The sequence below is a fragment of the Brachyhypopomus gauderio genome, chromosome 19, assembly GCF_052324685.1.
Source record: "Brachyhypopomus gauderio isolate BG-103 chromosome 19, BGAUD_0.2, whole genome shotgun sequence".
Taxonomy (NCBI): Eukaryota; Metazoa; Chordata; class Actinopteri; order Gymnotiformes; family Hypopomidae; genus Brachyhypopomus; species Brachyhypopomus gauderio.
In genome coordinates, this window is record NC_135229.1 from 2,613,249 (window position 1) to 2,634,702 (window position 21,454).

Sequence of the window (21,454 nt, forward strand, 5' to 3'; positions counted from 1 at the left end):
GGAGGTGCTGGAGTCTGCTGGATCTTGGCAGGAACTGGAAGCCACTGTCTTCTATGCAGATCCAGAACATCTCAAACGTGTTCAGTGGGCCACGCAAGACCCGGGATGTTTTCAGCTTCCAGGAACTGGGCACAGATCCTTGCAGGGTCTCGTCACGGTACCTCTGTGCAGTCAAAATGCCATAAACCGTGTGAGCAGGACGAGCTTGCAGATGAGACGGTTCCTGACACGGTTCCTGGCAGGCTGTGCAGAAACTCTTTGGGTTATGCAAACCGATTGTTACAGCAGCTGGTCTCGGACGATCTTGGGGGGGGGTGACGATGCAGGTTGTGTAGGTCCTGTGGTCTGCAGTCGTGAGGCCGGTCCTCTGAAACGCCTCTGGAGGTGAGCAGCAGGGGGCGCCACTTTGATCCGCAGTGTGAAATTCCACCTGTCGCGGTGGAACCCGTCGCTACAGCAGGAGCCGACCCAGACGAGCGGTTCCGGTGCCACAGCTTACACACCGCCGCCTCTTTCTTCTCCAGCTGTTCTTTTACTCTCGAGCACACAATGTGTGTGTGTGTGTGTGTGTGTGTGTGTGTGTGTGTGCGCGCGCACACACATGCTGGGCTCCGACACACTTATCTGGACAGCGTCTCCGTCCCTGCCCACCACGCCGGCTGGTCTGTGTCTACGTGCTGCTGTCTTCTTCCTAATTCTCTCCATTTCCTACCAGGTCTTTCATGCACGCTGTGCCTATTTACATATGCGCATGTATTTATTTGTGTATTTTGCAGGCACCAACGAACATGCTTTTAAGCAACAACAAAAAAGCCTGTGGGGCGGTGTAAGGGGGTTTAAATGAAGCATGTATGAGCAGTCGAGAGGAAGGGGGCGGGGCTTAGACTATGAAGCGCCCTTGAAGGTAGTGAGCTGTAATTTGAATAATATGCATAAATTAATGGATGGCCAAAAACAATGTAAACAATGTGAGAGACTTCCTCAGATCTCTTGTCCAGCACGATTCCCTCAGCACTGTCTTATTTCTGGCACATTTTGTTTGCGTTTGTTTTTTTATGCAAATGAATCCTTCATTTCAAAGAACGACCTGATTTTCTCACGCCAGTCCCACGTCTCCGTATTCTCAGGACATTTTGTTTTCTCTTCGCTCTGACTGGATGACCTCTCTCCACCAGTCCTCTCTCTCCTCCACCATCCTCTTCTCTCTCCTTCACCATCCTCCTCTCCTCCGCCAGTCCTCTCTCCTCCACCATCCTCCTCTCTCTCCTCCACCATCCTCCTCTTTCTTCTCCACCAGTCCTCTCTCTCCTCCACCAGTCCCCTCTCTCCTCCACCCATCCTCCTCTCTCTTCTCCACCATCCTCCTCTCTCTCCTCCACCAGTCCGTCACTTCTCTTCTCTCTTCCTCTCTTCTCCACCATGTCCCCCACTGCTGTTTTAATAGAGTCCATCACACACTCCCTCTCTTCTGGTTTTATCCCTCGTTATCTCTCAGGGTCAGTCACCCATTCACTCTGCTGAGCCATCTTTGTTCTCTCTCTCTCTCTCTCTCTCTCTCTCTCTCTCTCTCTCTCTCTCTCTCTCTCTCTCTCTCTCTCTCTCTTTCTCTCTCTCCCTGTCCCCCTCTCGCTCTGTCTGTCTCTCGTTCATCCCATCAGCCATCTCTCTGACCACCCGTCCTTCATCTGTTCATCCTCGTTGAGCTTCGTCTGCTGGCCTCTTTTTTTCTTCCCTCCATCATTCCTGCTGTGCTCCCGCGTCTCTCCCGCGTCTCTCACGCGTCTCTCACGCGTCTCTCACGCGTCTCTCCCGCGTCTCTCACGTGTCTCTCCCGCGTCTCTCCCGCGTCTCTCCCGCGTCTCTCCCGCGTCTCTTCCGTGTCTCTCCCGCGTCTCTCCAGCGTCTCTCCTGCGTCTCTCCTGCGTCTCTCCCGCGTCTCTCCCGTGTCTCTCCCGCGTCTCTCACTCGTCTCTCCAGCGTCTCTCACGCGTCTCTCACGCGTCTCTCCCGCGTCTCTCCCGCGTCTCTCCCGTGTCTCTCCCGCGTCTCTCCAGCGTCTCTCACGCGTCTCTCCCGTGTCTCTCCCGCGTCTCTCCCGCGTCTCTCCAGCGTCTCTCACGCGTCTCTCACGCGTCTCTCACTCGTCTCTCCAGCGTCTCTCCCGTGTCTCTCCCGCGTCTCTCCCGCGTCTCTCCCGCGTCTCTCACGCGTCTCTCACGCGTCTCTCCCGTGTCTCTCCCGCGTCTCTCACGCGTCTCTCACGCGTCTCTCCCGTGTCTCTCACGCGTCTCTCCCGTGTCTCTCACGCGTCTCTCACGCGTCTCTCACGCGTCTCTCCCGTGTCTCTCCCGTGTCTCTCACGCGTCTCTCACGCGTCTCTCACGCGTCTCTCACGCGTCTCTCACGCGTCTCTCACGCGTCTCTCACGCGTCTCTCCAGTGTCTCTCCCGTGTCTCTCCCGTGTCTCTCACGCGTCTCTCACGCGTCTCTCACGCGTCTCTCCCGTGTCTCTCCCGTGTCTCTCCCGTGTCTCTCCCGCGTCTCTCACGCGTCTCTCACGCGTCTCTCACGCGTCTCTCCCGCGTCTCTCACGCGTCTCTCCAGCGTCTCTCCCGCGTCTCTCACGCGTCTCTCCCGCGTCTCTCACTCGTCTCTCCAGCGTCTCTCACGCGTAACCCCCACACGTTTAGTCCCTTCCTGCTAATTCTGCTTGTTGTTTTTTACGGTGTGATGATTCATATCTGGTTACGTTTTTTTTAATGATTTTAGTGATCAGGGATTGGCTAGGAACGCAGGGCACGTTTTGATTGGAGAGAGACGAGCACACGTCTGGTTCGAGAGGCAGCTGTCGGTGAACAGGAAACCGAACGCCTCTGCCCACCTGCTCTAGAGAGTCAGGGCTGAAGAGGTTAGCTCACTTGAAATGAATTTTGATTCATTAAATTAAATTGCTTCTCTTGTTTTGTTTAATCTGTTCCTCTGTCATAGCTGTTTGTATGTGTATTTTTAAGGCTCGGGTGATGGGATGTTGCTTTGGATTCCTGTGTTGATTCCTTGGTGAGATGATATCTCAAAGAAAATAAGGCTGTATTTTAAACATTGAATCAGTATGCGTTATTGATGCTTTTGTGACATTCTGAGAATAGCAATGAAGCTTTGTAGCTCGAGCTAAAACGTGTTTCACAGTCCAGACTCTCCACGGTCCGGACCCGACGCTTCCTCGCAAACCGCGGAGCCTGATAAGTAGGCCGGAGGAGGAAGGTGGGAGGAAGAGGATGAGTTGGAATTCCCCCTGTGAGGTCATCGGGGTGACCCTGGTTCACTCTGGGGTCCCTGTAGCACTGACCGCGTTGTACATACGCCGCTGGAAAGGTGGACCTGTGTTTGAATATCCAGTGTAATGTACGACTCCAGCCAGAACAGAACCGCACGGAAGCACTCGTCTCCTCTCTGGAGGAACGCCGTGCTGGTCGGAGCGCTCGGCATCCAGCAAGAGTTAAAACAATCAAAGGAGAGAAGGGTCAGAGGTCAGAAGTGAGATCCACATTTCTCCGCCTGTCTTTGGCAGTCAGGAGAGACGCTGTGAGCGTTGTCCATGGTCACTGGGCTCATTCAGTGATATGATCTTACGATTGCAAATTTGAAACCCAGCTCATATGAAAGGGTACAAATTGTTAAGCACAGGGAGAACACTGGGTTTCACATTTGTACCTTCTGACATCTAAATCTGTATATAATCCAGCACCATCCCTCAGTGTGTGGCACAGTGAGATTCAGACAGTGTTCTGGAGTGTTAACAGGGTTCTGGAGTGTTAACAGGAGTATGTGATTTTGACAGGGTTCTGGAGTGTTAACAGAGTTCTGGAGTGTTAACAGGGATCTGGAGTGTTAACAGGGTTCTGGAGTTTTAACAGGGTTCCGGAGTATTCTGGAATTGTGACAAGGGTCTGCAGTTTGGACAGGTACCAGGACTAAAGGTTCAGGTCGTGCAGCTCACAGCTGCATGACTCTCCACAGCACTGGTCATGATTTTCCTCTACACATCTCCCTGCGGCCATCTTCTAAATTACTTCTAGGAAAGCTGAATTGTTTTTCCTCTTGTTTTCTCTTCCTCTGTCACCACCTTTTGTTAAACAATGGAGTTTTTTATTCATTTTAAATATCTTGAAAGTGCTTTCATGTTACCAAATTTTGATCAGCGTTTCATACAATCCCAGCACATCCAATCCCCATGACGACGTCATCCTTTTGCACCTTAGTGATATACAATGGCACCTTATTTCGCACTGCTCCACTTTCAAAGCCAGAATCACAGCTACAAAAAACTCCAACGCCAGTGTCCTGCTTCATAACTCCAACGCCAGTGTCCTGCTTCATAACTCCAACGCCAGTGTCCTGCTTCATAACTCCAATGCCAGTGTTCTGCTTCATAACTCCAACGCCAATGTCCTGCTTCATAACTCCAACGCCAGTGTCCTGCTTCATAACTCCAACGCCAGTGTCCTGCTTCATATCTCCAACGCCAGTGTCCTGCTTCATAACTCCAACGCCAGTGTCCTGCTTCATAACTCCAACGCCAATGTCCTGCTTCATAACTCCAACGCCAGTGTCCTGCTTCATATCTCCAACGCCAGTGTCCTGCTTCATAACTCCAACGCCAGTGTCCTGCTTCATAACTCCAACGCCAGTGTCTTGCTTCATAACTCCAACGCCAGTGTCTTGCTTCATAACTCCAATATACAAAACATGCTGTACAGCCTGAACTAGAACAGGACAGGACTGAGGATGAACTCTCTCAGTCTCGTCTAATACCCCCCAGTGGGGAGAGCAGTTTTCAGCCCCCCCAACGGGTAGAGCAGTTTTCAGCCCCCCCCAGTGTGTAGAGCAGTTTTCACCTCCCCCCCCTCTCCCCCAGCATCCTTCAGTATTTAGCCACTTCAGAACTCATATTCTTTGGCTTTGACCACGTCTACAGCTCTACGTGACGGTACTCGGTCTAGCTATAACGCACAAGTGTGACCTACTTTGTCACCGCCGACACAATACCTTGAACTCAGAAAGATTTGTTCTGCTAGCTCCACACTCCCGCACAATGGCAGAACCCAGTTTTGCTGATTAGCAGGTTTAACCGTGCACAGTGTTGCGTAAAGGACATTTGTTTTTATTGTTTGCAATCTACAACAAAGTATTTTACCAAAGTTTTCTTTTTATATATATATTTTAACCTGTACACCCTTTACTGTTTTGATTTGTATAGCATGTTTGGACAGATAACGTTTGTTTTCAACTTATCCTTCCTCAGGTGCTGTTAAGACGTCTATCGCGAAGACAACATCGAATCTTTCATCAGCTGCTGTGTACATTATGTGGTTGGCCTACCTTGAGGGCTTTGTGTAAGTTACATGAATAGCATGGCTTGAGGGCTGTTGTGTTGCCTCAAGGCGAGCTCACTATTTTCAACAAATTAACTACATTGATAGGTTGCCACAGCGTGTAGGCCTTTAGGGCTTAAGGTTTAAATATCTCCATTTCAGGTTTATTAAAAACAGCGTGTTCTAGGATTGCTGTCACTATAACCCTGTGGGGCTGACCATCATGTCTTTCTAAGGCCACCTAATGCCTGATAGGATCAGGAACCCTGGATTCCTTATTTACTCACCAAGATCTAACAATGCTCAGATGTCACCTAAAAATCTCAGGTGCTGGAGTCTTCGGTTCAGTCTTCGGTTTCTAAACTTCCTTAACTGAGCTGAGATCTCTGTCTGGCGATTCAGACACTGCCAAAATGGTCATCTCGGGTGTGATTTAGGGCCAGAAGTTCCTCCTTAATGTTTCTTATGCTTTAGGAGACCTTACTGTCAAATAAGCACGAATGACCCTAAACACAGAGGTCAGAAGACAACACATCTCTCCATTGGTTTACTAGGCCTCTTTAATGAAGGCTGTGCTAGCTTAGTTTTCAAGGCATGTCTGCTTTTGTATGTCTCTTGTATGTCTCTTGTATGTCTCTGCACCTGCTTTGAAGGTTGAGATCTGAAGCTTTACATGACCTGTGCAGCCAGCACACCGAAGTTTTTCTCCTTTCAGGCTGATTAAACACTATCTTTAACGTCTGGTCAGGCTAATAAAACACCATATCTAACGTCCTTTCAGGCTGATTAAACACCATCTTTAACGTCTTTTCAGGCTAACAAAACACCATATCTAATGTCCTTTCAGGCTGATAAAACACCATATCTAACGTCCTTTCAGGCTGATTAAACACCATCTTTAATGTCTTGTCAGGCTAATAAAACACCATATCTAACGTCCTTTCAGGCTGATTAAACACTATCTTTAACGTCTTGTCAGGCTAATAAAACACCATATCTAACGTCCTTTCAGGCTGATTAAAAACCATATCTAATGTCATTTCAGGCTAATAAAACGCCATATCCAACATCCTTTCAGGCTAATAAAATACCATCTCTAATGTCCTTTCAGACTAATAAAACAGCATATCTAGCGTCCTTTCAGGCTGATTAAACACAATATCTTACGTCCTTTCAGGCTAATAAAACACCATATCTCACGTCCTTTCAGGCTGATTAAACCCCATCTTTAACGTCCTTTCAGGCTAATAAAACATCTAACGTCCTTTCAGGCTGATTAAACACCATATCTAACATCGTTTCAGGCTAATAAAATACCATCTCTAATGTCCTTTCAGGCTGACTAAACACCATCTCTAACGTCCTTTCAGGCTGAATAAACACCATATCCAACGTCCTTTCAGGCTAATAAAATACCATCTCTAATGTCCTTCAAGCTGACTAAACACCATCTCTAACGTCCTTTCAGGCTGATTAAACACCATATCTAATGTCATTTCAGGCTAATAAAACACCATATCCAACGTCCTTTCAGGCTAATAAAATACCATCTCTAATGTCCTTTCAGGCTGACTAAACACCATATCCAACGTCCTTTCAGGCTAATAAAATACCATCTCTAATGTCCTTCAGGCTGACTAAACACCATCTCTAACGTCCTTTCAGGCTGATTAAACACCATATCTAATGTCATTTCAGGCTAATAAAACACCATATCCAACGTCCTTTCAGGCTAATAAAATACCATCTCTAATGTCCTTTCAGGCTGAATAAACACCATATCCAACGTCCTTTCAGGCTAATAAAATACCATCTCTAATGTCCTTTCAGGCTAATAAAATACCATCTCTAACGTCCTTTCAGGCTGATTAAACCCCATCTCTAATGTCCATCCTTACCCCCATCAGTACTGCTGGCACATTTAAGCTTTCAATGTAACACACTTGCTTTAATGCAGGGATTATTATTTGACATTGTGAACATTTTTGTTTATGAACATACACAATCACACCAGTTAGTGCCTGTTTCATAACCACTGATCCCAAATATTAATCTGTTTCCAACACTATACTGAGCAGAGAAGTATCCTCATCATCTCTCATTACAACATTCAGTCTCGACGGCACAGAGTTCTGATATTAGGACGTTCAAACACGGAGCTCGCATTACAAACGAACTGTGTGAGTTCTAAAAGTTTTCCCATTTGAATTGCCAACTAGGCCTAACCTCGTGGGTGATTAGCCTGAAGCGTGTTTATTTTTGCAATATGGGACAGTCTTATCATCATAAACACAGTTGTTGCAGGCGTTCAGGAAAGTGGGAAAGTCGGATATAAAAGGTTAATGTGCACCTAACCCCCCACTGTGTGTGTTCACATACAATATATCCTCTTCCTATCCGAATCCACACTAGACACTTATTAGCAGAGGCGACAGTATATCCATATAAACATAACAGTCAGCAGTTAAAACCGCTGATTATTTCATTTACATGGAAGATTAAAGTCACTGCACTGAGCCCAGTTGTTATTTATTACCAACTCGTACAGGAATTATGGTGTGAACTTGGCTTGGACTTTTCCATCACGGGTAGCTTTCTCGGCCCCGACAGATCCAGTATCCAGAGGCCTATTATAGCCGAGATTAAAGGGAGATGTGGTGGTATCTCAGCTGAGGCTAACCGCCCTTGGAGAGGCCCTGTGGTGGAGAGAGCACGCCTTGATCACACTCCGTCCACGCCAGACGCTCTACTCACTCCTTACAGCATCGTTTCACTTACAGGGGTGCGTTTTTGATCTTCTCTTGTAGATTTTCCACCAGGATGTCTGCATAGAAGACATCTTTAAGATCTCAGGATAAGGCTGAAACATCATCTATTGATAATAACGAACCAGAGGCAGGAGGACGGGAGAGGAGCGACTGTGACGTGGACATCTTGTACCTCTGGCGATCAGGTTAATGACGTACGAACTCTTCACGACGTGACATCTAGCGAGTTCCTTTTTGATATCTCTGGAAAACTCAGGGTTTTTCTCAGGGTCTAAATCTCTCCCGACACACTCATGTTCTCTTTCCTCTTCAGTGGAGGTCACAGCGGTTCAAATATTGCTGGCAAAATATCAGCAAAGCGACTGCTCACAGGTGTCCTGAATGAGGACCAGATGGCAGGTGTCCTGCTGGGAGACGTCTCCTTCATTCCTGTCACTAAAGCAGGCGCCTGCTGGGTCCTGATGAAGGGTCTGATGCGGGACACGCATTTCACGCGGGACGTCCTGTTTTTTTTTCTTCATTCCAAAGTCGGTTCATGCTACCACACATGAATCATGCCAAACTATCTTAGCGGAGTTGCACTTCATCAAAGAGAATCAGAAAATCATTGGCATCAAAAATACAAATAAAAAAAATTGGAAATGAATTGAAATTCTGGATACACTCCAGTCCAGAGATTTCACACTAATATAGTCCTGAGAAACCATGTTCCAGCCTCTCTCCTCTAATCCAGTCTCTTTCTCCAAGACATGGCTGGACAGATTATTAAGGAAGAATAAGGAATTGAATATTTAGTTACACATTTCCGGCAAAGCTATTAACTGCTAATTCCAACCAATAACGTATTAGACAGTGTGAAGCTAATTGTTGTCATTGTAACCAATTGTAATCTGTTATTTAATGATAAATCACAACCTCCCCACAGCCCCGTACTTACATGACATGGCCGACATTCACATGAGTCACAGTGAGTTGGCGACACAAATACATCTGTGTTCACAAAAACTGGCAGGTAAAATAAAGCAAACACCTGTATCAGAGTAGCCTGTACAAACAGGTCTGGATATGGTCGCATTTGAGTCTGACCCATTCCCTGGTACTGTTGGATTTTCAATCTTGTTCAAGGTTTTTAAAAATTTTAAATACCCTGACACATCTTTTCAATTACTCGTTAAATGTTATCACAAATCTGGTCCACCAAAATTTGATAATATCAGATAACTGTCCACAAATGGAACAAGTCATCCGAGCTCAAATCATGTGAAAGCAAAAATCAAAGAATGCAAAATTCAAAGAACAGTGTCAAACCTCAAAAGACATTCAGGCCCAATAGCTACTGTGAGTGATGATAATCCCACCGTGGAGTGTATTTCCTAAACGGATGAACCTTCAACTCTGTTAAGCTGCTTCACTGTTGTGACACATTTTCATCCCACTTTGCTGTCAATTCCATAAACTCCATTGACTGTGGATGCATGACAAGTTTGCAAATAAAATTATTCACAAATCTCTAAAAATTCCATCAGCAGTTAAAATGATGTTCCAGGCCCTTCTCTGAACTGTCAGTTGTTATTATAATAGTGCTCCACCTCACTCACTCACTCACACACACACACACGCGCGCGCGAAACGATGAGCCACTGCAGAATGAGCGTGAGCGTCTGACATCCACGCTTAACGTGCTTTTGATCGTGTGAGTCCTGCCTTCGTCCTCGTCAGGAAGACATGACTTATAGATCTGGCGTTCATCCACCGTTCCCTTTTACCCACCATGCACTGAAAAACAAACACTGCAACCTACAAACCTCGAGCTTTAAAATGAGAGTTACGGTGACAAACATGGCAAACAAGAAACAGCGGGATCCGTCCTTTTGTCTAGAAGTGTCCCACCGCCCTCCCGTCCCTGAGAAACTGGCACAAGCAACCGGTATGTGTCCCAGGTTCAACAAGGCATTCTCTCCCTGTCCGTCCATGTGCGCAGGACGTGGATGAAGCCGTTAGCTCCGCCCTGGGGTTGCCATGGCAGTGGCCCATATTTGCGGCCACGTGCCTAACTGCGCTAACTAAAAACTTCCTCAGGGGGAACAGACACGAAACACCACGCGGCAGCAGCATTTAAAAAACATTAATATTGTCCAGGAAATTGCAATCGAATCAATTCCATGGTAGATTCCTGTGACTGCATACACACCTAATGAAGCAATGAATCATGGGAGCTGTGCACCTGGGAGCCACACACAGTCTCACACACTCACACATGCTTACACACACACTTACACCTTCACACACTCACACTGAAGAGTACAACGGGAAATTATCAGAACGGTCCCCTTATTTTCTCTGAACTGCATATGGCAAACAGAGGACCAAACAATGACATCACATCAGGCAACATGAAAATTTAAAAAATTTTAATTAAAGTGTAATATTTGAGCTGCAAATTAGTCATATGCAAAATGCCATAGCCTATAGATTATGCTGCCAAAATACGTTTTTAAAATCAGTATGCATACTGTGTAGTATGGAAGAACGCGATTTCAGATAGGGCCTAGTACTATATTCTGCTGCATCCCATAATGCAACAGCAACGGTCAAGGAACTTTAGATTCACGCGACCCTGTAATATAGTCTGGATACTATACTGCATATAACTGCATGGACCAGTAAATGATGGAACCTGATTACATATAACAGAAAGATGTAAAGAAGCAAAATACACACGTCATGTAATGTAATGTAAATGAAATGTGTCATGAAACCCCTACAAAAATAGCTGAAATATCCATAATGTCTTTGAGAACTCAGCTCGCACATGTCTCTTGATTTCATTTCATTTTTTCCTGTGTTTTTTTCCTAATGTAAAATGTTTGTTGCACAAGTTTGTGTATTTCAATCAATAACCGATTAAAACGTGAATGTACTAAAAAAGACAAACGGTATAATAAATATAAACAAAATGGTTTACGTAAAAGGCAAACCGAATAATATCGTTTAAAGGGCTGTAGGCCACCTGTCATTGCAAACAGTTCTCGGAATTACATATATTCCCACAATCGGAAGGCACGAGACGAGGCAGGCGGAAAAATCACTTTTTGAACACATTTATTACCAGTGTTGGGAACGTTACTTTAAAAAAGTAATTAGTTATAGTTACTCACTACTTGTTCAAAAAAGTAACTGAGTTAGTAACTGAATTACTCTATAATAAAAGTAACTCGTTACCAGGGAAAGTAACTATTTGCGTTACAGTTAAAAAAAGGTTATATGACAATTAATTAAGTTTTTTTTTTTTAAGCAGTTTTCACAGTCAGTTGAAATGAGTAGATCAGAAAATTGTTTAACTTTTGATATTTATTGCACATCCACAGGCCAGTGCAGGATAAAATTCTTTAAAACCCCAAATCTTTGAAAAAAAAAAAGCAAAAGTAAACAGTTACACTATATAAAGTGCATTTACATCTATGAAATTAAATTCTCTCAACCTGAGACAACTGGTTTGTTTACAACAGAAGTAAACTTAACAATAAAACTTCTATTCTTAATTAAATAAATCAAATACCCAGTCTGGTAGACATTCAGGAACTTCAAGTATTTTCTTAAATAATGTTTATATCGCCTTGAAAATTCTAGTTTTTTTCGGCTTCCACTTGACGCCATTTCTGTCTCTTCTCCGTTTGTGTCGTGTCACTCGCGTGCTTCGGCGCGCGTGTAAAAACACTGGCTCTGATTGGCTATTATAACGCTGCCTTAGCCAATCGATTACTGACTTGTTAAGTTAAACAGGTGTTACACCGAGAACTGTGACCTATCGAGATCTGTTACTCCTCACTAGCCTGGGCAGCGGTGCGCTCGGATTACTGTTAGTGTATCAATATATAGTAACGCACCGCTTTTAATGACCAGTAACGTCAACGGCGTTGTAACGACAGGAAAAGTAACTAATTATATTATCCCGTTACTGACAAAATGACGACGTTACCTAACGCCGTTATTTTTAACGGCGTTATTCGCAACACTGTTTATTACAGATAGGCCTATGGAGAAACGCCTGTATGCGACTGCGCAAGGCTGGTGATAGTGATGGTGCGCTGGTGATGTCTACCGTGTTTGGTGAGCCATTGTGAAGAAATGCAATGTCCAATTTCCCCTTTCCTGAAGGCACGTGAGAATTCACGTGGGGTTTCGTCTTCCTCCGCACCACAGAAGGTGGGATGACGGTATCGGCCTGGTGATGGACAGTGAGCGCGCAATCGCGCGCCGATAACCCGTTCCATCACGCGCTGATATTTACGCACGCAGAGCGTTGCCCGTCCGTGCCAGGATCATTATCTGCAGCTGTGCTGTTTGAAAAGGTCGCCGTGGGCGACTACTACAGCCTTTTGAAACATACTCATTTATCTTCAAACTCATGGAGTCATGGTGTCAGGCGTTTGAAGAAAATGTACGCCACGCGAGCACAATAAACTGTGTGAAAGACAGCGTCAACCGCTGCGCAAGATTTCATGTTTTTGAGCGCGCTGTCGTGGGAATTACATTTACTGCAGCACCGTGCGCGCCCAGGACCGCGTGCGTAACGCTGCACGCTTCTGTCCAAACAAAACCCTGTAGTTTGAGTTACACGATTAAGGACGCCTAACAGCGCGCAGTTAGTTGATGACTGCGCTTTTTAGCACGACATTAGGCGAGGTTTCTGCATTGAGCTCACAGTGTAAAAAATAAATATTTTACAACAGCACGAAGTGAAGTGTGAACAGAAGTATGAAAACTGCGCTCAAGGACGTGCGTATGGACACTAAAGAAGTCGTGTCTGTGTTTCCCTGAGACGGTGAGAATATTGACGCTACTGCAACACGATACGTGCCGTGACAGCCTAACACTGGTTCTGAGACCAGTTCAAACAGTTCGCCATGTAATGCCTGTAACGACAATATCACATCAGCATTTACGTGCAGTGACGCTGAATTTAAAGGCCAGGCGGTGACTCGGGGAGCTTGATAATACGGTCCACGCTATTGACCGATTTGTGTGTTTTTTTTCTAGACACTCATTCGAATTAAACGACAGCGCTAAATGCTGAATAATAGAAGCAATTTAAACACCGCTGCCAGTTCGTAAAATAATTGCCTTGAGTCACACAGCGGCGTGTTTACCAAAGTAATCAATCAGTTAGTGATGAGTCGGATGAAGGCCTTGAGTAGACACGAAGACACTTCTCATTCAAGTTTAATCAAATAGGGTCATGTACAGTGGAAGTGAAGATATTTTGTGTTTCATTTATAGAGTTACATATGGTTTCATTTTGCCAGTCAAAAGTTAACCGTTTACACTACAAAAACGCGAAACAAAGAATACCAGTCTAATTGAACGTGCTTAGGAATACAGTTTTATTTACAAGTAGGCTACTCATTTGCGTTGTGATACGTGTTGATAAAGTACTGAATGTCGTCAGCGGCACAACACTAAGAGAGCTGGCCATGATACTGTTTGCCCAGCAGAGATTACACATTTAGGCTTGCAATCATACACCCAGACCAATTAATCTGACATAGATAGTCAGGTAAAAAAGCCATGTACTCTATATCAAGAACCTCAAACCCTCAAATTAATACTGCATCAATACTGAAATGCAAGTCCATCTCCTCTTATAAACAACAAAATAAGTACATGTCCCTCATTTACCATAACTTTAAAAAATGTCTGATATTGTTAATGCGTATAAAACTGATCAACTTTCTAGAATTTGTTTCTCATTTAAAATATCTTCAGTTTTTCTGAATCCAAGCGTTTATGTTCAAGGATGCAAATTCCATCACGTCTGCGTGCCGTGTGTCAGGAATCTACACAGCGCTGCTTCCTGAATTAAAAAACAATTGCACAGTTTAAACTAGTATTACAATGAAACATCTAACAGAATATTTTTTCCCATCAAGCAATAAAATCATTGTGTTTGCACAACTTTTGGAGTTGATATAAATAGATTTTTCTATTCCTATCTCTTTAGTAATAGAAGTTAACTCAAAGAAGGACGACAACCAACTTTCATGTTTTCTTTTAAAAGTTTAGCATGTTCTGAGATGAAAGTAAAAATTCTGACTCATGGAATATTCCTGCGGCCATGGACATCACTTAACAACAGACACCAAATAAACAGAGTCCGAGGTTTGGATAGCCAGATTTAAACCTCAAGATTGTTCAAACTAAAGATGTTGTAGAATGTCCTGCCAGTCAGGTGTGCTTGCAAGGTCTTTCACATCTGAGAGTCTAATCCAGACGTCTCATGGTGTGGAAAACAATATTTCACACTCCAACCTCCATCTGCACCACAGCCAAGCCGGGTGGAGCTTCCGCCACCTTCTTATTCCTCCGCACGAGGGTGGTGAAGTTGCGGAGGGAGGGTGTGGCTCTGAACAGCAGCCGTTTGAGCCCGGCGCGATACTCCTGCCGCACGAGACAATATAACACGGGGTTCAGACAGCTGTTCGTGTGCGCCAGGCACACGGTGATGGGGAAGGCGTAGGCCTGCGCGTTGTAGAAGGCCTTGCTGAAGGGCACAAGGTCGAACTTGATCAGGACGCCCCAAAGCGTCAGAGCTTGATTGGGTAGCCAGCACAGGAAGAAGGACAGAACCACGATGGTGACGGACCTGGTGACCTTGGAGCGACGCTTGTGCCGCCCCCTTTCGCCGTCCGAGCCGGGGATACCGCTGACGCGGCGTCGCAGGACGAAGCGCAGCAGTAGCAGGTAACACACGCTGATCACGGTCAGCGGGATCACGAACCCCAGCAGGACCTTCTGCGTCTGATAAAGACCCAGGAGCAGTTGTGGGTCCCAGCTGCCCGAGTCGGAGAAGCGCACGAGGCACAGTTCGTCATCGGAGAGCTGCGCGGTGGTGGAGTAGACGGCGTGCGGCAGCGTGGCGACCAACGACACGGCCCAGATGACGAGGCTCGCCCACTTCACCTCTGTCGATGCCATCTTGGGACTGTGCTTGCGTAACGAGGAGGCCAGGGAACAGTAGCGCGCTACGCTCATCGCCGTCAGGAAGAACACGCTGGCGTACATGTTCATGGTCGTCACCGAGCTGATGATCTTACACATGACCTTTCCGAAAGGCCACCGAAAGTCCAACGCCGTGTCCACGGCCCAGAAGGGCAGCGTCAGCACGAACTGCAGGTCCGTGATGGCCAAGCTCATGACGAAACAGTTTATTGAGGACTGTTTGAACCTGTGGCGCGTGTAGAGGAGATACAGCGCCAACAGGTTGCCCACGAGCCCGAGCGCGCACACCACCAGGTAGACCAGAGCAATGATCACTCGCATGGCCATGCTCGAGCTGTCGCCGTACGGTTCCGGTGCGGACTCTCTCGACAGTATCTGCAGCCAGCAACGGAGAGAGAAGTTCCGTTGCGCGCTCGCGCTCCGGTTCGATATTTCGTCGCTCTCGTCCAGGTTCAGTCCGCACGAGCCGAGCGATAAAACACTGTTATTCTGCTGCATCTTCCTTCTCGCGCACAGCCGTTAACGATAACCGTGTCGCAAAAACAAAACTAGTGGTCGTAGAAATCTGGACAACATCTAATTCTATTAAAAGTATCCCTTTTGTACATTTTGCTTGTTTTTCTCCTCCGTTTTTGCGTTGTCACTATTTTTTTGCGTGTGGAAGCTTTATAATGAGGTAATTCCAAGTTGGACCGGACCCGTAACTGAAGGTAAAACGCGCCAGCTGAGACGTCCGGTCCGGTCCGGTCCTCTCCTCCAGCTGTTCGCACCTGACTGCGCTCGCGCAGCGCTTTCGGTGCAGTTTATATACGCCGCGTAAAAGACACACATGGTGTGCGCTTTTGCAAATTAATAATCCCCTTGAATACACCTTGACCATTATGTTTATTTCAGAACGATGTTGTCTGTGTCACAAGGGGAAAATCCGCATGAATAAATTTCACTGGGTCAGATTAAGTTATTAATCGACAGAACTCCAGATGAGTAATTCTTCCCGGATGGCACTTTTTTCAGAACTGGTTTAAATGTTTCGGTTTCGTTTGTGATTTGGAGTAACATTACTCCCCTGGTTCACACTATACGCTCAATTTACAAGAAGCCTAAAGTAAGCTTAATTTAAGTGTTTTTTTTCTTACGGTCTATTTAGGTATTTTCCAGACTGGTTTATTACTAAAACGCGCATGGTATATTCATTGTTCTTTCTTATTTTATTTATTCATTTATTTATTTTTGACACTTTTCGCTCCTTCATGCGCATGTATGGCCAGGCACGCACGTGCTTTTGTGTACTTTGCGTGCTCATGAACGGATGATAATGAATAAATGTAAGTAAAGGCTCAGAGAATTTTGGAGATTTTAATCACCAAAGCCTGTCTCTATTTGCATTTTATAATCGTTAAATATTATAACGTTATATTTTGCCACCGGCGTTATTGGTATGCAAACAGAGTGGACTTCAGAGAGCATGAGGGCGAGGCACGAGAGCGATCCTGTTTAGCATAGCCGGACACTTCACGATGGCCCCGTTCTTGCGTTTCTAATGGATGTCTTTCATCTTCGCCTTAATCCTCTTTCCGTATTCTTCAAAAATGCATACCCAATTTAACAGTTAACCCCCAAAACACCATCACCAAATAACCACCAGTCACAACCCGAAGAGCTTTTGACCAACTATGGAGTGTTGGGTCTCGCGACCTCTGGGCAAACCAGGTGTTCTGTGGAGTTTTCATGGTCGTCAGATAGTGATGTAAAGTAATACTTTTCTCTGTTTTTATCAAGATAGTGCAACAGTCTTAAACATTCCTGTGCTATTATAGTAGCTACACATACGCCTTTGTTAAATGAAGTCACAATACTATGTTATGTAATATAACAGTCATGTAGGCAGTCATGGCTTGGTGGTAGGGAACTTGTCTTGTGATTGGAGGGTCGTGGGTTCGATCCCCAGACCTGAGGCCATGACTGAGGTGCCCCTGAGCAAGGCCCATAACCCTCAATTGCTCACTTGTATAAAAATGAGATAAAAATGTAAGTTGCTCTGGATAAGGGTGTCTGCCAAATTCCATAAATGTAAATGTAGCATTTTTAGAAACTGATTCTCGTTATGGTAGCATTTTAAGACAATACAGCACAAACACCGATACATACACATACAATTGGCAACTTCAGTCTAACGAGCTACTGAGGAGTGAGATTTTTTTTTCGTAGAAACCTTTAATTGGTTATTCTTAAACACAAATTTCCCCATTTATAGATTTTTTTTTTGTTTCTTAAAAAAATGACGGATCTTGAAAGCTTTTTTGCAATTAGTTTCGCGGTATGCGGCTTGCGACGTGTTGATGTGCAGTTTGGATAGCAGACTGATGAATCGACGAACTCTCTCACACGCACAACACAGTTTTTGTCATCCACAGAACTACCGATGAGCACGCACAGTTGACCCCTTACACAGTAAAAACGCAGGTACACATCTGTTGGTGCTCAGTCACATAACCGGAAGCACAAATCAGGCCTTGACCGTCCATGTTAACATGTAGCACAGGCAGAGATCCCCAAAGATAAATGTTCGAGATTACTTGTTTGAGTAAAGCTCTGTTCGTTTGGACATCTCACAAGATGTGAAACATTATAGTCACGGGCCTGTTTTTTCAGGATCAAATCACTGGGATTGCTGGAAAGAAAGTTTGCTTTATACGCACAGCAAAGAAAGCCTGCTGAGAGACTGCCAACACCATCTAACTGTATTGCAGTCCCTGGAGCAGTTCCTCTTATTTTTGTGCTTTCCTATTTTATCAGCCAAAACAACCAATCAAACATACATGGATCCAGGACCTTTATGAGAACATGTCAGTTTCCTGATGTCCACTGTCAACACAAATGTTTGACGCAGGCTGTATCCTAGAGTCAAATGTGTACTGAGAAAAAAATTTTCAGTGATGCTCTTTAAATCATCACTTTAGAAGAAAAGTTTATGAATGTCAAGAGAGGAAGAGTAACCCAGTATTGTAAACACTTCCGTTTTCATAAAACTTCATAAAACAAAACTCCAGGAAGGATTCTCTTCCTCCAGTGTCAGGAATAGTGGGGCTGATCATTTAAGAACAGACACCATGGTGCCTCAGAGAGCCTGTACACCTCTGGTTCTGGCGTGCTCGAGGAAGTGCATTGTGTTGTCTCACCTCTGTCTCTCCATGTACTGTGTTGTCTCACCTCTGTCTCTCTGTCCCTCAACTTATGACATAATTTCCTGTCATTTTAGCGATGTGTTCCTAGATCAGGGTGCAGTGGCGGACTTAGCAATTTGGGGGCTCATCAACATTAATATGCGAGAAATAAGTTAGCTAGTCAGGGGGCCCCTGCAGTGGGCTGCAGTGGGAGGGGCCCAAGGCAGTTGCCTAGCCACGCCTCTATGCAAAGACCGCCTCTGTCAGGGTGTGACAGTCAGCCCGATTGGGCCGTATGCCCAGTGATGGTGATATTCCTGATCTCCATATCTACCGTTTAAAGTAGAGAGTCCATGTCATTCTCCCATCTGCAGAGATGTCTGGATGAACGTTGAGACTGAACCAGGCATGGAGGCATCCGAGACCGAACTAGAAGGTGCGGATGCAGCTCTGTTAGTGCGGAATTAATCATCAGCTCGTAATCGTCCGTAACGGCTCCGGCGTGAGTGTGCTCGGTTAAGAGACTCTCAGCTAAGCAGCCGGAACCTTCCGGACATTTCACAGATGTACTTCATATCACCACGCGAGCACCTGAGTGAGCTAATCAAATTCTCGATGATTAGTTGGTATGGGCTGAGTGTAGCAGTGCTTAAAGTGAGAAAACTCACAGAAAACGGCCCGGGGGCCTGGAGACCCATGGAGACTCCCAGGTTCAGACCACAAATCAGGTTTCATTTACATACTGTGAATTTACATACTGAGAATTTACAAACTGGGTAATACAGTAAATCTCTGGTCTTGCCTAAAACATTGAAATCAGAAGTATACTGAAAGAAATATTCCCCAGCTTTCAGGTCGCATTGGTCAAATTGCTGTGATATATCTCTGTATAGATATATACTGTAGAACCCCGGAAATCGACATATTCAGAGTTTGATGCAAAATTTCGAAAAAAAAAAATTCTCGGAGCTCGAACAAAACTGCGGAATCAGACCCAACTCATGTGACTTTTGTAAATAAAATACAGTTTGTGCTTCGGTCACATGCCGCTAGTTGGCAGTAGTTGGCGTTGTTGTTCAATGAGTTTTAAACCATTTTGAGGCTGTGCTCCAAGCTTTTCAATGCTTCTCGACGCTCCTTCTGGAACGAATTGGCGTCGAGTTCTGGGGTTCTACTATATAAGTGGTTGATGACTGGTAGATCTAAAGGAAGTGTGTATCGTCCCTGAAAGGTATCTGTTGTCTGTGAGGCAGAAGTGGTCTTGTGTAGGGCAAAGTGGATAATGGTGAAAGTGTAGAAAAGGTTCCTGCCTTCCTGAACCCAGGAATGAAGCACACGTGGAACACAAGAGACACTAGAGGGCGCTAAAGGTCAGATGCAAACCTAGCCGACTCTCGCCGAGGAGAAGGCCTCCCCCGGAGAGGCAGGAGAACCTCTTCCGTCCCCAGATGGATTCCTTCCTGCCCTGTATCCTCCTTCTGTCTTAGAGGCGGAGGTTAGAGGTGGAGGTTAGAGATGTAGCTTGCTCACCCTGCCGCCCGTTAGCCTCATTAAGGCCCCAGTTTCCGTGACCTTTACATGGAACCCCCGTCTGGAAACTGGGTACCAGGATGAGGGAGCACAGAAGAAGCTTGTAGAGGAAACAGACAAAGAGGTCATTTCACTCGGTCAGTGGCATTTGCATTAATTTCACTGCCCATCATGAATTCAAATCCACTTATGAATAATTCATCAGTCATTACCTGCTGCTTGAGAACAAAAGGATAAATGAGAGCTTCACTCTTACCCACTTGTAAACTTTGCATCCAGGTCTGGGGCAGCGTGCTTGAATGACCATGTATGCATAAGCGCAGACGCGTGGGTACGTATGCATGAGCTCAACAGACTGAGACGTCGTCCACCTCGGCAGCCGTCTGCGTGACCCGAGCGGCTCTGGACATCTCACGGTGCTCAGGACCCTCGGGTCACGTAGGACCTGAGTGTCCTGCACACAGCGAGATGTTCAGAACTTGACGTGCTTTCTGAGCTGCGGTGTTTCGTGCCATTTCAAAACTTAATAAATCACAAAACCCAGAGCTTTTGTTATGACGGCAGTGACATTTTTTGTCTCAAGCTGATATGCTTCTGTGAAAGAGCATGATGATAATAGAGGTAAGAGCTCATGTTCCCATAGCAGCTAAACCATCGTCATCTCACCTGGACGCAGGTGCCAGTCTCAGCAGGTTAGAGTTAGAGAGAGATAGAGTGAGAGGGACAGAGAGGTAGAGAGAGAGAAAGTTAGAGAGGGATAGAGATAAGTAGAGAGAGGTAGAGAGAGAGATAGAGAGGAATTGAGAGGTAGAGAGCGATGGAGAGGTAGAGAGGTAGAGTTAGAGGGGTAGAGAGGGACAGAGAGGTAGAGAGAGTTAGAGAGAGATAGAGAGAGGGATTGAGAGGTAGAGAGAGAGATAGAGAGAGGTACAGAGAGGTAGGGAGGGATAGAGAGGTAGAGAGAGAGAGTTAGAGAGGGATAGAGAGAGGGACAGAGGTAGAGAGACAGAAAGAGAGAAAATGCAGAAAGAAACAGGGGAGGCTTAATGGTGTAATATACGGAGTTCAGATATGGTTGGAATAGAAGATGAAAGGGTTGTTTCATGAGGTCAGAGAAGATTCGCTCAGCTGATGGAAAAGGTTACAAAGATAAGAATTAAACTTAAAGAATTCTAACGGTGAAGAAGGCCGGATATGTCAGATTATGGCATTGAGCACTGCACTGACAACCATGAAATGTCAGAGTGACGTGCGAGAACTGCTCTACTATGACATGTGAAATGCAGTGCTGTGTTGGTGTGGTAAATGGTGTAGACAGTTTTTCTTTCTTTTTGGGGGGAGTGCATGTTGGTTTAACTTCAACTGAATTACTTTCCTCTCCAAAAACTCCAGTTTTTGAGCACTGCAGGAAACCATTCTGACTTTTGATGAGCTATTAATCACTCACACTATGTACACACACAAACACACACACACACACACACAGAACATGAATCATCCAATACACACTGAGCTTCTTTACCGATCTTTCTTGAAGTGATTCTAACTTCACTCACTGTCAAAAATGTCATGCTCGATTACACACACACACAAGTCAGAGTGTAAAGACGCATCAACGTGC

The 21,454-nt window shown here is 45.4% G+C and overlaps 1 protein-coding gene and 1 long non-coding RNA gene across 2 annotated transcripts; one reads left to right on the forward strand and one right to left on the reverse strand.

Moving 5' to 3' along the window:
* The first annotated feature begins 665 nt into the window (after positions 1-665).
* Positions 666-8,380, forward strand: LOC143482766 (uncharacterized). Its single transcript, XR_013122291.1, has 3 exons — positions 666-715; positions 5,303-5,393; positions 8,180-8,380. It is a non-coding gene; the product is annotated as an uncharacterized LOC143482766 (long non-coding RNA).
* Positions 8,381-14,436: 6,056 nt separating this feature from the next.
* On the reverse strand, positions 14,437-15,637 carry rxfp3.2a (relaxin family peptide receptor 3.2a). The gene has a single exon (XM_076981844.1). The coding sequence runs from the start codon at positions 15,635-15,637 to the stop codon at positions 14,438-14,440; it is 1,200 nt and encodes a 399-aa protein (XP_076837959.1). The 3' UTR covers position 14,437.
* Positions 15,638-21,454: the final 5,817 nt, after the last annotated feature.